General features: G+C 37.5%; 3 protein-coding genes across 4 annotated transcripts; 2 read left to right on the top strand and 1 right to left on the bottom strand.

Moving 5' to 3' along the window:
* Positions 1 to 33: 33 nt before the first annotated feature.
* LOC18598973 (putative cellulose synthase A catalytic subunit 8 [UDP-forming]) lies at positions 34 to 7,499 on the top strand. 2 transcript variants are annotated; one of them, XM_018121750.2, is made up of 14 exons: positions 36 to 376; positions 949 to 1,141; positions 1,233 to 1,453; positions 1,542 to 1,617; positions 1,708 to 1,909; positions 2,582 to 2,848; positions 2,926 to 3,271; positions 3,358 to 3,495; positions 3,862 to 3,987; positions 4,068 to 4,280; positions 4,403 to 4,667; positions 5,315 to 5,517; positions 5,879 to 6,229; positions 6,570 to 7,499. In XM_018121750.2, the coding sequence occupies exons 1-14, from the start codon at positions 353 to 355 to the stop codon at positions 7,152 to 7,154; spliced, it is 3,210 nt and encodes a 1,069-aa protein (XP_017977239.2). In that variant the 5' UTR covers positions 36 to 352; the 3' UTR covers positions 7,155 to 7,499. The 2 variants fall into 2 exon arrangements, with proteins under 2 accessions (XP_017977238.2, XP_017977239.2); XM_018121749.2 differs by having other exon boundaries at positions 34 to 376; positions 1,542 to 1,909.
* Positions 7,500 to 9,088: 1,589 nt separating this feature from the next.
* LOC18598972 (fission regulator-like protein) lies at positions 9,089 to 10,107 on the bottom strand. The gene has a single exon (XM_007028723.3). The coding sequence runs from the start codon at positions 9,635 to 9,637 to the stop codon at positions 9,311 to 9,313; it is 327 nt and encodes a 108-aa protein (XP_007028785.3). The 5' UTR covers positions 9,638 to 10,107; the 3' UTR covers positions 9,089 to 9,310.
* A 1,177-nt stretch (positions 10,108 to 11,284) lies between these two features.
* LOC18598971 (zinc finger (C2H2 type, AN1-like) family protein) lies at positions 11,285 to 13,621 on the top strand. Its single transcript, XM_007028722.3, has 2 exons — positions 11,285 to 11,574; positions 12,623 to 13,621. The coding sequence occupies exons 1-2, from the start codon at positions 11,476 to 11,478 to the stop codon at positions 13,406 to 13,408; spliced, it is 885 nt and encodes a 294-aa protein (XP_007028784.3). The 5' UTR covers positions 11,285 to 11,475; the 3' UTR covers positions 13,409 to 13,621.
* The last annotated feature ends 492 nt before the right edge of the window (positions 13,622 to 14,113 follow it).

The raw sequence follows: 14,113 nt of genomic DNA, 5'->3' as shown, positions 1-14,113 counted from the left end.
AAAGTAAAAGAAATACAGCACTACTGTACTAAAAGAAAATGTTTTTAAGTTAAGGAATAGGGAGTATGGGACCTTTGCAACTTTGGCCTTGTCTGACTCTGCCTGAGTGTCGGTGTGATTGACCCCATCTGCTCTTTTTTTACGGCTTCCTCTTTGTAAACTTCTTATAGTGGGAGCGGGCAGGGGGTGTTTCAGACCCCAATTGTCTCACATTTATTTTTTGATTTTTTATTTTTTGATAAATGATTCTGGGTTGAATTTGATTTCAATGAAGTTTTAGTCTTTGGTGTTTCTCTTTGATCCGGTGGGTTGCATTTGAATTGGGTTTTCGGACATTGGTATTGGAGACCAAATGGATTCAGCAGCAGATTCAGTGGTCAGTGGAAAAACACTCCATATTCCTTTCTTTTGATTTTGCTACTTCTTTCCAATTTTTGTTATTTCTGTCTCCAAAATATGATCTTCGTTTGCCTTGTTTGGATCTCTGGAAGTGGGGTGAGGAAAAAGGAAACAGATTTCCTATTTGAATTGTTTCATTTTTTATCCATTGTTAGGAATCTGCCATGTCTATTGCTAGTTATCTTAAAGATCTAAATGGGTTCTACTTGTTTGAGCTTTCTGATATTCCATTAATGGATTTTGTTAATTGATTTATTTTTTGGGTTCTGGATCTTGTTCTTAGCTTCATTTTACTTGTTTGATTCATGAAGCTTTGCTTCGTAGTTATTCTATAAAATGTTTTATGATGTTCGTTTATTTTAGTAGAAGATAATTAATAATGGGATCATATGTTCCAAAATTCCATTATCCTAGAAGTGGCCCACTCTTATTTCATGGCTTTATATTTGGGAATTATGTTGCTGTATTTACAAATGACTGTTTATAACTACATTTTCTTCTTCTTTCCTAGAAAAACATATCTGAATCTTAGTTTTATTGCTTGCTCAGTCTAAATCCGGTAAAATGGGGGGACAAGTTTGCCAGATCTGCAGTGATAATGTTGGTCTGACTGCTGATAGTGAACCCTTTGTTGCTTGCCATGTTTGTGCATTTCCTGTTTGCCGTCCATGTTACGAATACGAGAGAAAAGATGGTACCCAATCTTGTCCTCAATGCAAGACCAAGTACAAGAGGCATAAAGGTTAGATCATCTTAACTTTCATCTGTCTTATGCTATTCCATGAGTATATATATCAAACAAATGATGTATATATGTTCTTCTTTACCTTTAGGAAGCCCTCCAATTGCTGGGGAAGAAGTGGAAGATGCTGGTGCCAATAATGTAGCAAACAATTCAAATCATACGGCAGGGACACAAGGTGAGAAGTATAAGAAGGCAGAGCGAACGCTGAGTTGGGATACAAATTATAGCCGAGGGGAGGACGTGGCACCCCCCAACTATGATAAAGAAGTCCCCCTTAACCATATTCCTTTTCTCACCAATGGCAGTTCGGTAGGTTGAGGAATTGTTCATGCTCTTTCTTGCTTCTCTTGTTTTTCTGAAATCTGAGAGTATAATTTCTTTTGATTTTGAGTTTTAGGTTTCTGGGGAGTTATCTGCTGCATCTCCTGCAAGAATCTCAATGGCATCTCCTGAAAGTGGGATCAGGGGAAAGGGTATGGATCTAATCCATTATGCAGAAGGCACCATTTTATTTTGGTTTGCTGCTGGATGCTACAACGAAGTGATAAGTTTTTTTTCCACAGGTAACATTAGGTTGGCTGATCCAGCAAGAGAGTTTGGGTCATCAGGGTTTGGCAATGTAGCCTGGAAGGAGAGGATTGATGGTTGGAAGATAAAGCCCGAGAAGAATGCAGTTCCAATGAGTGTTAGTAATGCCCCTTCTGAAGGCAGGGGAGGTGGAGATTTTGATGCCAGCACTGATGTAGTTATGGATGATTCTATTTTGTAAGCATCTCACTTGATTCACTATATATTCCTGTTCATTCATTGTGGGCATATCTCTATCAACTGCCAATCATCATTCTATCCTTTCACTTCATCTGAAATTTATGCTTTCTGTCTCCCTCTTTCTGCTTTTTGTTATCCAGTTCTTTCTTCTCTCTTCATGTGCATGTGTCAATGAACTTCTTTCTACTAGTTGACTAAAATAGAATCAAGAAGGTAATGTGTACTTATAATTCAACTTGGTAAATATAGAATACCAAGCTGCTGTATTGAGATATCGAAGTATTCTTCAAAACATATTGCTCTCTTCATATGGTCCCCATCAGGATGAACTGTATATGTGTATACATATATTAAGTTATGCAGTATCTTGTTGTAACCATGTTTCTGTCCACCTACAAACATAGACATTGCAAGTGATGCTATTTTGTAGCTAGTTTTTCACCAGAGAGCTTGCAAGCCTTGTGCTACGGTGGTAATCAGTAATTGTATATAATACATACTTTCCAATTAACACTACTCCTTCGGGAGTGTAACTGTAGAAATTCTTCTGAGTTTTGCCCTATATTCCGATTTATGCATACTTTTATATGTTAGAAAATATTATTTTTTACTTATGCTTTATGTACTTTTCTTTTTTGTTAATCTTCAATATATATTTGTGTAATGCAGAAATGATGAAGCCCGCCAGCCTTTATCAAGAAAAGTCTCAGTTCCTTCTTCTAGGATCAACCCTTATAGGATGGTTATTGTTTTGCGGCTCATTATTCTCTGCATTTTCCTGCACTATCGTATAACAAATCCAGTTCGCAATGCCTATGCTTTGTGGTTGATATCTGTGATTTGTGAGATATGGTTTGCAATATCATGGATATTGGATCAGTTCCCTAAATGGCTTCCTGTGAACCGTGAGACATATCTTGACAGGCTGGCTTTGAGGTAGTTACTCCACTTATGAGGTCTTGAATGATGCAAAACTGTCTGAAGTCCTAATGAATTTTTTTGATTTCCAACAGATATGACCGAGAAGGAGAGCCATCCCAGTTGGCTGCTGTTGACATATTCGTCAGTACAGTTGACCCTCTGAAGGAACCTCCACTTGTCACAGCCAATACAGTCCTATCCATTCTTGCAGTTGACTACCCAGTCGACAAAGTTTCATGCTATGTTTCAGATGATGGTGCTGCTATGTTAACATTTGAAGCTCTGTCTGAAACGTCAGAATTTGCTAGAAAATGGGTTCCTTTCTGCAAGAAATACAGCATTGAACCACGAGCGCCAGAATGGTATTTTTCACAAAAGATTGACTACCTAAAGGATAAGGTTCAACCAGCTTTTGTCAAGGAACGCAGAGCTATGAAGGTAGAAAATTCTACTTTCATGTAATTATTCTGATATAGTAATAGATATTTACACTGTTTTTCTCAACAACAATACTTTTGTTGCAGAGAGAATATGAAGAGTTTAAAGTTCGTATTAATGGACTTGTTGCAAAAGCACAGAAAGTTCCTGATGAAGGATGGGTCATGCAAGATGGCACTCCTTGGCCTGGAAATAACACCAGGGATCATCCTGGAATGATCCAGGTTTGTTTAATTAGAACTGGCTTATTGTGTTCCTCAGCAGGAAGGGCCTTCTTAATGATGCTTGGTTTAGATTTTTTATATATAAAAATTAGTTTTGAGAAGCGAGATTTTTCTTTTGAGCCCCATAAAAAAAAAAGCAGATGTCAAGATATTTTTGAATGTATGTATTATATGCTAAATATCTGAATCAAATAATTGAAAGCTAATTCATTGGTACTCTACATTTAGTCTTACTGTTATCTCTGCATTTTCTAGTTCTGTTCTCCATGATGTGCAAATTGTGATTTTCATCACACCAGAAAGACTGATTTTGGCTTCCCTTCTTGGTTTGAAGCTTATGTCTTATTATTACTGAATAATTGACAGGTTTTCTTAGGTCATAGTGGAGGACTTGATTCTGACGGTAATGAGCTTCCACGATTAGTCTATGTGTCTCGTGAGAAGCGTCCTGGATTTCTGCATCACAAGAAGGCTGGTGCTATGAATGCACTGGTAAGTAGTTAGTAATTTAGTCTTAGAGATTCTTGTGTTTTGGCATGTACACAACTTAACAATCTACATATCAATATCAGGTGCGTGTTTCAGCAGTTCTCACCAATGGACCATTCTTGTTGAATCTTGATTGTGATCATTACATAAATAACAGCAGGGCATTGCGAGAAGCTATGTGTTTCATGATGGATCCCAATCTTGGAAAGTCAGTTTGTTATGTACAGTTTCCCCAAAGATTTGACGGGATAGATAAAAATGATCGTTATGCCAATCGTAACACTGTTTTCTTCGATGTAAGCTCTGTTGCTATGTGTGCCATCAATTTTTTACATCCTAATTTATAATTTTATGATCCTGTATTACATTACACAAGTGTTAATTTCCTCTTTTCTTCCAACTATTAATGAATGTCTAGATAAATTTAAGAGGCCTGGACGGAATTCAAGGCCCTGTATATGTGGGTACGGGGTGTGTCTTCAACAGAACTGCCCTATACGGGTATGAACCTCCTCTCAAGCCTAAGCATAAAAAACCAGGACTACTTTCTTCATGCTTTGGTGGATCACGAAAGAAGATTTCTAAAACAAGTAGAAAGGATGCCAATAAGAAGAAATCAGGAAAGAATGTGAATTCTACTGTGCCAATATATAATCTAGAAGATATAGAAGAAGGGGTAGAAGGTATAATGTTGATCTTTGGAATTTGTCTTGCAATAGTCACTCTGCTTCTTTAGCATGAATGTATGTCTCATTGCTTAATACGTTGATAGATAATGAGCTGTATTATGTTTTCAGTGAATCAAACCCATTCTCGAAAAATAACACTTATGTGTTTTTAGCTGTTAATTGGAATCAAGATGTTTTGCATCTTGCAGTTGTTCCAAATATACTTTTATCTAATTTTTTTTTTCTCATTGAGGGTTGTATTATTCCATCATGACTTAACATTTACTCACTCATGTTTATGCTTAAGTAGAAATATGCTAACTATTTCTGATGGATTATGGGATTCTACAATTGCATGAAAGATTTAATTAATGTCTGGTTTTTTTGAAATATTTCCTGAGAAAGTGACATGTTAATTTTTATTGAATACCTGCCTGACGTGTATTTTATGTTGATTATTTGTCTGTGCTACTGATTGTGAATTATATCCAATGTCATAAATAATGCAACTATGACGTATATTTTATATTGATTGTTTGTCTGTGCTGCTGAATTGTTAAGTATATCCAATGTCATAAATAATGCAACTATGACGTATTGGTTTTAGTTTTGAAGAACATTTTTGAAGGTGTGACACTGATAATTCTTTGCATTGAATGTAGGAGCTGGATTCAATGATGAGAACTCACTGCTTATGTCACAGATGACCCTAGAGAAAAAGTTTGGTCAATCAGCAGTTTTTGTTGCTTCAACACTTATGGAAAATGGTGGGGTTCCACAGTCTGCAACTCCAGAATCCCTTCTTAAAGAAGCTATTCATGTCATTAGCTGTGGATATGAGGATACGACAGATTGGGGAAGTGAGGTATGAAGCGCTTTTCCCGTTTATATCAACTCTCTGTTAGTTTCCTTTACAGGGAGAAAACATTTGAACTAGTAGCTATGATGGGAAATAAGAAATGCGCTTTTCAATTATGAGAAGCAACTTGTCTTAAAATTTTACATTGTGCATAAGGATGCAGTGTTTTGAGGAGAACATCATTTGCATGCACCTTATTTCCTTAAAAGTAATTAAGTAAATAAAATCTTCTGGGGATGGAGGGCTAACAGTGCCTTTCTTGTTTAAGCTGAATGATAGATGTTGTGGTTTTCTTAAATTTTTTGCATTGTTTCATCTATTTTATTCATCATATATGGGCTTATTCAGTTAAATTTATGTTTTGCAGATAGGATGGATCTATGGTTCAGTTACAGAGGATATCCTCACAGGATTCAAGATGCATGCTCGTGGGTGGAGATCAATCTATTGCATGCCACAACGCCCTGCCTTTAAAGGATCTGCTCCTATTAACCTTTCAGATCGTTTGAATCAAGTGCTTCGATGGGCTTTAGGTTCGGTTGAAATTCTACTCAGTCGCCATTGCCCCATATGGTATGGGTACGGTGGAAGGTTGAAATGGCTTGAAAGATTTGCTTATATCAATACCACTATTTACCCAATTACAGCCATTCCCCTTCTTGCCTACTGCACATTGCCTGCAGTCTGTCTGCTCACTGGGAAGTTTATTATTCCACAGGTATGCACAATATCAGTTTCAGCCTTGTTGAAAAATTTGCTTCCTCTTTAATGCTGACACTTACAAATCACTTAATATTTTCTGAACTCTAATTGAATAATAGATTACTGCCATGTGATGTCTCATTTTTTCGACATATTTTCTAGATGAACTTGTTAAAAGAATATATCATGATTCACAAGATCTCCAATTGTTGTCACCCAATTTCATGAATAATTAATACTTTTTCATGATTCTGCCAAATGGAAGAAACTAAGTTTATCAAATCATTTTAAGTTGCAACTAAGTTCTGACAGGACACCAGCTGAGTTTAAATTTGTGACCTGTCATATATCTGCAGATCAGTAATATTGCAAGCATATGGTTCATATCTCTCTTTCTTTCAATCTTCGCCACCGGTATATTGGAGATGAGATGGAGTGGGGTAGGGATTGACGAATGGTGGAGAAATGAACAGTTTTGGGTTATTGGGGGTGTATCAGCTCACCTGTTTGCCGTGTTCCAGGGTCTTCTGAAGGTCCTTGCTGGCATTGATACCAATTTTACTGTCACTTCCAAAGCATCTGATGAAGATGGAGATTTTGCTGAGCTCTATCTGTTCAAGTGGACTACCCTACTTATTCCTCCAACCACCCTCCTGATAATTAATCTTGTTGGAGTGGTTGCTGGAGTCTCCTATGCTATCAACAGTGGTTATCAATCTTGGGGTCCTCTCTTTGGCAAACTGTTTTTTGCTTTTTGGGTGATTATTCATCTGTATCCATTCCTTAAGGGTCTGATGGGACGGCAGAATCGGATGCCTACAATTGTTGTTGTGTGGGCAATTCTCCTTGCTTCTATCTTCTCACTTCTATGGGTTCGAATTGACCCATTTACCACTCAGGTGACTGGCCCTGATGTCGAACAGTGTGGAATCAACTGCTAGAGGAACATATAGATCAGAGGGAGAACATAATAGCAACATGGTGGAAAAAACGTGAGTTTTTTCAGATATCCTTAAATAGCAAAAGATGGATGGTAGTTGTTACGAGCTTTGTTATTGCTTGAATTGGAATCTTTATTACTTTGCAGGGGAAAAAAGGAGAAAAACTCTGGGTTCTAAGTTGAACCCATTAATTATTTGATAAGTTCATTTTTTTTAAACCTTATTGGGCTTTTTACTTTTGAAAGTTAACATTATACCATGATTGGTTGATGGAGTTGAGATTGGTCAATTTTCTATTATCATGTTGTATGAATAAGAAAATGATTGTTACATTTTTCCTTCCAACTGCTCTTTCTCCCAATTTTGGATGACATGACATTGAGGTTTATACTGTCATCTTCTCCCCTAAAATTCTGTGTGTCTAAAACGTCTTAGCTATTGAAGAAGTTAAGAACGCTTTCAGACAAGTGCCTGTCAAACTCTCTCACGATCTTTTCTTCCAAGGTTACCATGCTTCTGTTATCAAAACACTGGATGGATTTAATACATTGTGACAAAATTGCTGCTAAAAGCGGTAGAGTAAATGTTAGAACCTACTATGTCAGAGGGGGTTGAACAAATTGATCTTTTGCCCAGAATGCAGGTGACTTAGAGCATCGTATTTTCACTCTCAGCTCCTGATACACTTAATATAGATTGCCAACCATATACATGGAAATTAACTAATTAAGCAAGAAATATTCCTGTACTAACAGATGTCCTTTGTCAACTCTAGAGAAAAAACTAAGGCCATAGCCCAGGTAGATGTCTAGTGTTGAATTTGTCATGGTATTCTTCTTACGTTAATTGTGGATGACAATGATTTAGGTTTCCTTGCCATACATTTTCCCATCTCACTCTCAGACACCAGAGAGTGAATGATGTAATTAAAACAATAAATCTCGGGGAGTGTGAAGTACTCACCAGTCACTGCCACTGGAACTCATATCTTGTTTACTAATCAAGGATACAGCTAGCCTCATGTTTCAGGCTCAAGTACCGCTAGCAGGTCAAGCCTGAAGCTGTTCAGGAAAGGCTCGTGGTGGATGCTATAATACCGTTGTAAAAAATAGAGTAACCTTGTGGGGCATGCTATGATTGCAAAGGTAAAGGCATTGCCAGATTGCTAAAGCTTGTCATTTGTCCTTGATCAATCAAACTCGGACCTTGCTTAGTCAGATGGAACATGTTCTACCTGATGCTTTTAGTACCATTTGTATCTTTATGAAAAAGAACTAGCAACGGTACGTTTTCAGACTTTTTAAGATTTATATCTTAAAAAATGTAGTGAGATATTAGCTTTTGAAAAAGCAACATTTGAGTTTAGATTCAAAAGCTCTGGGGCCTGTTGTTAGTGTATATGCTTTTTCAGTCAGTAGACTCCTTTGTGCCTTGCCGTTGCACTGCCTTTGACCACTGTAGATGTGGTAGAAAGCATGCATGATTTCTGGGCTCCAAATTATCCTAAAGTTCCCAACATATGGCACAGATGAAAAATGTTGTCCCTAAGAAAAAGAAGAAATTAATAATTTAGCAACATATTCATGTCTTTGGTGCTTTTTTGTAGAATGGCTGGGCTAACCTGTTCCCCTTCCTCAGTCTCCAATCTAGACGTCTGTTAGCAATCAAGGGGCACAATATCTTGATCTAAGACCCAACCTGATTCTAGCCTTACAACTTTAGCTGGACAAAAGGGCTTAAGATCTTATGCTGTCAGGATTAACATGTACAGTATATAAAGAGTCCCCTAATGGTTACTATGTTGAACCTTTTTTGAAAGAGACTATTAATTCTTCAGTTATAGTAAGTGTAATTAAGGAAGGGCAATGATACAAAAATAAAAGGAAAAAAAATGCAGTGGGAGAAAGACTGCTAATTTGTTTAACCAAGATGAGTCATGGTAACATACATGTTCAAGTTTCGAGTGAAAGCACTGCCCTATTATGCTGCCTTGGCAAAGAATACAGTAATGAAATGGTGTTAGGCAGAAGCAGCCAAGAGTCCCTCTTCTCTGTTCAGCTAATGCGCCGTTATAGTGTTTCCCACTGCAGCATCCCTACATCATACAATTTTAACTAATCACTTACATTATAGCATTTCCATCTGTGTGTGCATCTTCATTTCTTTTCCTCTTCTGCTGCTGGCTTTGATCCTTCTGCGGGAGATGGAGCTGCAGTAGTGACTCCACCATCAATGCAACTTCTACACTTCCTTTCTATCCATCCTTCTATGTCATTCTCCCCATTGCCACCAAAATGCCTTCCACCACAAAGCCGAGCAATGATTCCTGCAATGACACCTATGATAGTGATCACAGCCAGCACTACAATCAGAGTCTCGATTGATCGATGTGAATAGCGACTTGGTTCCCTCACTGTAGGTGGTGCCTGAACTGCTGGCACAAATTGATCCTGTAACCTTGCTTCCATAGCTCCCATGACCATGAAAATCTTGAACTAGATGCTCATAAGCTTCTCTTTCTATTTTGGTACTGTATAACGGTATAAGACTCGAACTAAAATGCAAAAAGAGAGTCACAGTGACAATAAGATGTGATTTTGGCAGAACACAAGGACTACAGAGGGAAAGCCTGCAGACATGTGAGTAGAGGAAAAACACAAGGATAGATAGTTGGGTGTCGAGACTTGAGAGTAAAAAAGAGCAAAATGGTTAGCAGAACATAAAACCAAGAAAGCAAGGCAGCAGACTTCCGAGGTTTAAGATATGGAAATGTGCTATAGGATAATGGGATGGGGAAGAAACAGTGGAACTTCAATTGTACGTGATGCTTTGGAGTAAATAATGTGGAGAGGAGAGGGAGAGAGCAATGTTCCTTTTGGGGTGAAAGAGAGAACACTATTTTGTAGGGGAAAACTGATATAGGATTCCAGAATTAAAAAGGAGTTTCCAGGCTCACTTTTGGGTGCTTTGGATCTTCTTTGGTGTGATTATTTCTCATCTAGCTTTTGATTACTTTATCTACTTTGTATATTCTAATACAAAACTTGGGGAGATTTTTGAGTTGTAAAACAGGATTGCCGAATAAAAGTAATGTATTTACTTGATAGTTTTACCTAAATAATAAGATAGAAGGGTACTTCTAATCATGTCAGGGGTGCCTGGAATTCATCTGTGCACCCCAATTGAAGGGTCTTTTAGTTTTCTCTTCCCAATTTGTCCTTAGTGATATCACATGTTACTCTTCATTTATGTGAACCCCAAGATGAAATGTATTTTAGCTTTTTGAAACTTTCCCAGTTTGTCCCTAGTAATTTGCTATTTTCTTGTCTCTTTATAGCAGTAAGAAGTTCAAAGAGTTCAGTTTCTCTCCCCCACCCTGGCCCTGAGGCCCTGACCACCTGGCTGTTTTGTCAATTTGCAGAAGATACTGACAGGCATGAATCATGTAATCCGAGGAGACCATTTGAGAGAGCAAGCCCCTGAGCAAACCGACTTGTGTTAATGCAGGGTGGGAGGGAGAAAGAGAGATTTGGAAACAATGTTTAGGTATTTGCCTAAAATTTGCATGCTTTACATAGAAGAAAACATCAATAATGGGTCGGCCTTGGAGAATAAATATTTGGAAACAAATACCCTTTTTTCACTATCATCATCAGTCACTTTGACTTCCTCCTACTAGATGTAGATGAGTTTGTCAGATCAATAATGCTATCTGGCTTGGAAACTGCTCGAGCTTCAGTTCAATAGTTTCAGTTCATTGTTCGTCTTCCCAGGTATGATAGGAACCAGGATTTAACGTTTTATAGCCACTGGAGAATCTTATACTAATATTATAAAATGAAATTACTATTCTTAATTAGTAATTTGTTTTGCAAATGCCATTAGTAATTTTTAATTGCAATCATAATATAAGCCTATTTTTACCCTTCCCCTTTGGGAAATGAAAAGAACAGGGAGCTTAGTCCAAGCCAGAAATGGGCCGAACCCATTCAATGCCGGCCCTTTCTTGAAGCTAATAAAGCCCAAAAATAAACATTCCATTTTGGTATTCGTCAGACACTTTATCCGACGACGTTTTGATCAATTTCAATTATTTCTAATTTCTTCAGGAAAGAAAAGGACTGAAAAAAACGTAAGACGTTCGTCGTTTCAACGACTTTTTAGTTCATTTTCGTCGTGTCAACTTACTTTCGCTCTAAAATACGCGGAAGTCAAAAGTTTCCTTTCCGACCCGATCCTCGCATCAAATCTCGGACACCCAAAAATCAGAAAAATCAGATTTGGATTTAGCTGCTTGTTTTTTGGGGGGAATTGAATTAGAATGGGGACTCCAGAATTCCCAGATCTTGGAAAGCATTGCAGCGTTGAAGATTGTAAACAGATTGACTTCTTGCCTTTCACTTGCGATCGTTGCCGCCTGGTATGTTCCCTCAATCGATTTCTCCTTTCTGGGATTTTCTTTTGATTTTTTTATCCAATCTGTGTGAGGTTGGTTTGGCTTGATGCTACTGCTCTTAAATTCATTCTCCTTTTGCCCAAATCATATTCGTGGCAATAAAATCGGAACCTTTCAAATTTTCCAGGTTAGCTTTGGTGTCTTGGTCATATTGGAGTCGTTGCAGTTTCGCACTTAGATTTATAATGGGCAATATCCCCTGTTTGTCTTGATGTTAATGCTTGTTTCCCTGGATTCTGTTTGAAATAGAAAATCCAAACCAACTTGCCTGTTTCTTTTAAGAAATTGCATCTGATATCAGTAATTCCAGTGGCCATCTTAGAATGTTTTAGGTAATTCAGAGGCGATTTAGGCTCCATCTGGTCGTTGCTTCTCGTTTTTTGTAATTTGCTTTGTACTTCTTAAATTGTTTCTAAAAAGTTTAAGCTAAATCGTAATTGATTAGTAATGAGGGAATTACGGGAAGGAAACACGAATTCCAACGTAGTTTTTCTACTATACAAAAGTGAAATCATGTATTTTGTTAATTCAAAGAAAATTGTGTTCTTAATTTTGAATTCTTCGAAAATATTGTTTGCTTTTGTATCCAACACACCCTTTCTCTTGGAAGTAAAAAGCAAGTAGGAAAAGCAACAATCAAATGAACTTTGGACATTGACTGAAACATGCAAATCATATTGCTTCTTTCGCTTAGTATCCAATCTATTAGTTGTCAATAAATTCTAAGCTATTATTGTAATATGTCTGCTAAGCTGAGAACTATAGGCCTCATGTATTACACCTTTGCTTGTTATTTGATTGCTATGTAGTTTCTCTGCTTCTGTTCGTATGAAAGATGTTAGTTTTTAGAACCAGTACTTCCAAAAGTTAATTTCAAGCAAAAGCTTGAAGTTTGCTTTTAATGATTTTCGGTGTAATGAATTGTTGTTGTGCAACCAATTACTGTGTTAAATACTTTTCGTAAAATTTCCTCCTTTTTTATTCCAGTTGAATATAATGAATCTTCCAACAGGTCTTTTGCCTAGAACATCGAAGCTACATTAAGCATCGCTGTCCAAAGGCTGATAAAAAAGATGTTAATGTTGTTATATGTCCACTATGTGCGAAAGGTGTTCACTTAATTCCTGATGAAGATCCAAACATCACTTGGGAGACACATGTTAATACTGAATGTGATCCATCAAACTATGACAAAGTCACAAAGAAGAAAAAATGCCCAGTTCCTGGCTGTAGGGAAGTCTTGACATTCTCAAACACAATCAAGTGTAGGGACTGCACTATAGACCATTGCTTAAAGCACCGTTTTGGGCCTGACCACAATTGTCCTGGACCTAAGAAACCTGACTCAGGTTTTCCATTTATGGGTCTTTTGAGCAGGAGTAGAAAAGAAGAATCAAAACCCAACCGAGCTCCAGCCACATCTTCAACTAATTGGGCTACAAGCTTTCGTAATGCAGCATCAACCGTTCGAGCCACAGCTGAAGCAAGCATGACAAAATTGAGTAGTGAGCTTAGTCAAAAATGGCAAATTGCAAGGGATGGAGCGGGGTTGAGTGGCAGCAGCAGCAGCAGCAACGGGAGCACAGCTCAAGTAGAGGAGTGCCCACAATGTGGAGCAAAGTTTTCCTCAGTTACAACACTGGTGGAGCATGTGGAGAAGGTACATGAAAGGAACAACCAGTCTCGAGTCTTTAAGATGTCTATTGATGTATGCCCCACGTGTAGCAAAGGGTTTCGTGATCCAGTGGCCCTTGTAGAGCATGTTGAGAGGGATCATGGTGGCACTTCGAAAGCTTAAAATTATTTGGCTGCAAATTGTGAAGGGCATACTGCTGGTAAAGTAATTGTATCATGTTGTATTGCTTCCATTTTTACCTTTAAATCAAACGCCAACCCACATTTGAGAACTTGTCTTCCGATTAAATGATTTTTCAGCATTCAAATTTTTTCGAGTTTCATGTAACAATGTAAACTTTAAGGTTAAATACAAGTTCGTATGGGAATACAGCAAGATGGTGTTGATAGCCAACCTTTCTTGTATCAAGTCGAATGATTTTTAGTTTTGAGGCCTTTATAATTTAAGCGTAGGATCACGAGACTTCCATGTTTTCCCTTCACTATAGTAATCCCTATTCTTTGAGATGATTACCTTCTCTCAATGGCGTGACAGCTGATATAAATTTTGTATAAAAGAGCTGCTTGTAAGGAGGAAACCTTTTATCAAAAACCAATTCACTTTGAGAGAATATTATCACTTACTAAGACAATTTTAAAATAGGATTCAACCTTCCATGGTAGTAGAAGACTTCATAAGAAAGACTAATAGATCTACTTTTTCTTGTCATTTTGCTGGAAAAGAGAAATTTTGTAGGGTATGTATATCCCAGCACAAATAAGTTGCAACAACCCCATGATAATTGTTGGAAATTATGTCTTGGTGGATGAATGCTTTTTAAAGCTTCAGAGTTCTTCACACGGGAAAACTGTATTACTAGCATAAGCA

This window comes from Theobroma cacao, chromosome 5 (genome assembly GCF_053813885.1).
Source record: "Theobroma cacao isolate CCN51 chromosome 5, ASM5381388v1, whole genome shotgun sequence".
NCBI classification, from domain to species: domain Eukaryota; kingdom Viridiplantae; phylum Streptophyta; class Magnoliopsida; order Malvales; family Malvaceae; genus Theobroma; species Theobroma cacao.
This window is presented reverse-complemented; position numbering and strand designations above follow the sequence as displayed.

What these genes read in the sequence shown, in the direction of transcription:
- LOC18598973 (XM_018121749.2), top strand. Translation starts at nt 353, where the DNA reads ATGGATTCAGCAGCAGATTCAGTG. An exon ending in TTCTCACCAATGGCAGTTCG is followed by an intron (nt 1,454 to 1,541) that starts GTAGGTTGAGGA and finishes TTTGAGTTTTAG; the next exon opens with GTTTCTGGGGAGTTATCTGC. An exon ending in GGAAGTTTATTATTCCACAG is followed by an intron (nt 6,230 to 6,569) that starts GTATGCACAATA and finishes ATATATCTGCAG; the next exon opens with ATCAGTAATATTGCAAGCAT.
- LOC18598971 (XM_007028722.3), top strand. Translation starts at nt 11,476, where the DNA reads ATGGGGACTCCAGAATTCCCAGATCTTGGAAAGCATTGCAGCGTTGAA. An exon ending in CTTGCGATCGTTGCCGCCTG is followed by an intron (nt 11,575 to 12,622) that starts GTATGTTCCCTC and finishes ATCTTCCAACAG; the next exon opens with GTCTTTTGCCTAGAACATCG.
- LOC18598972 (XM_007028723.3), bottom strand. Translation starts at nt 9,637, where the DNA reads ATGGTCATGGGAGCTATGGAAGCAAGGTTACAGGATCAATTTGTGCCA.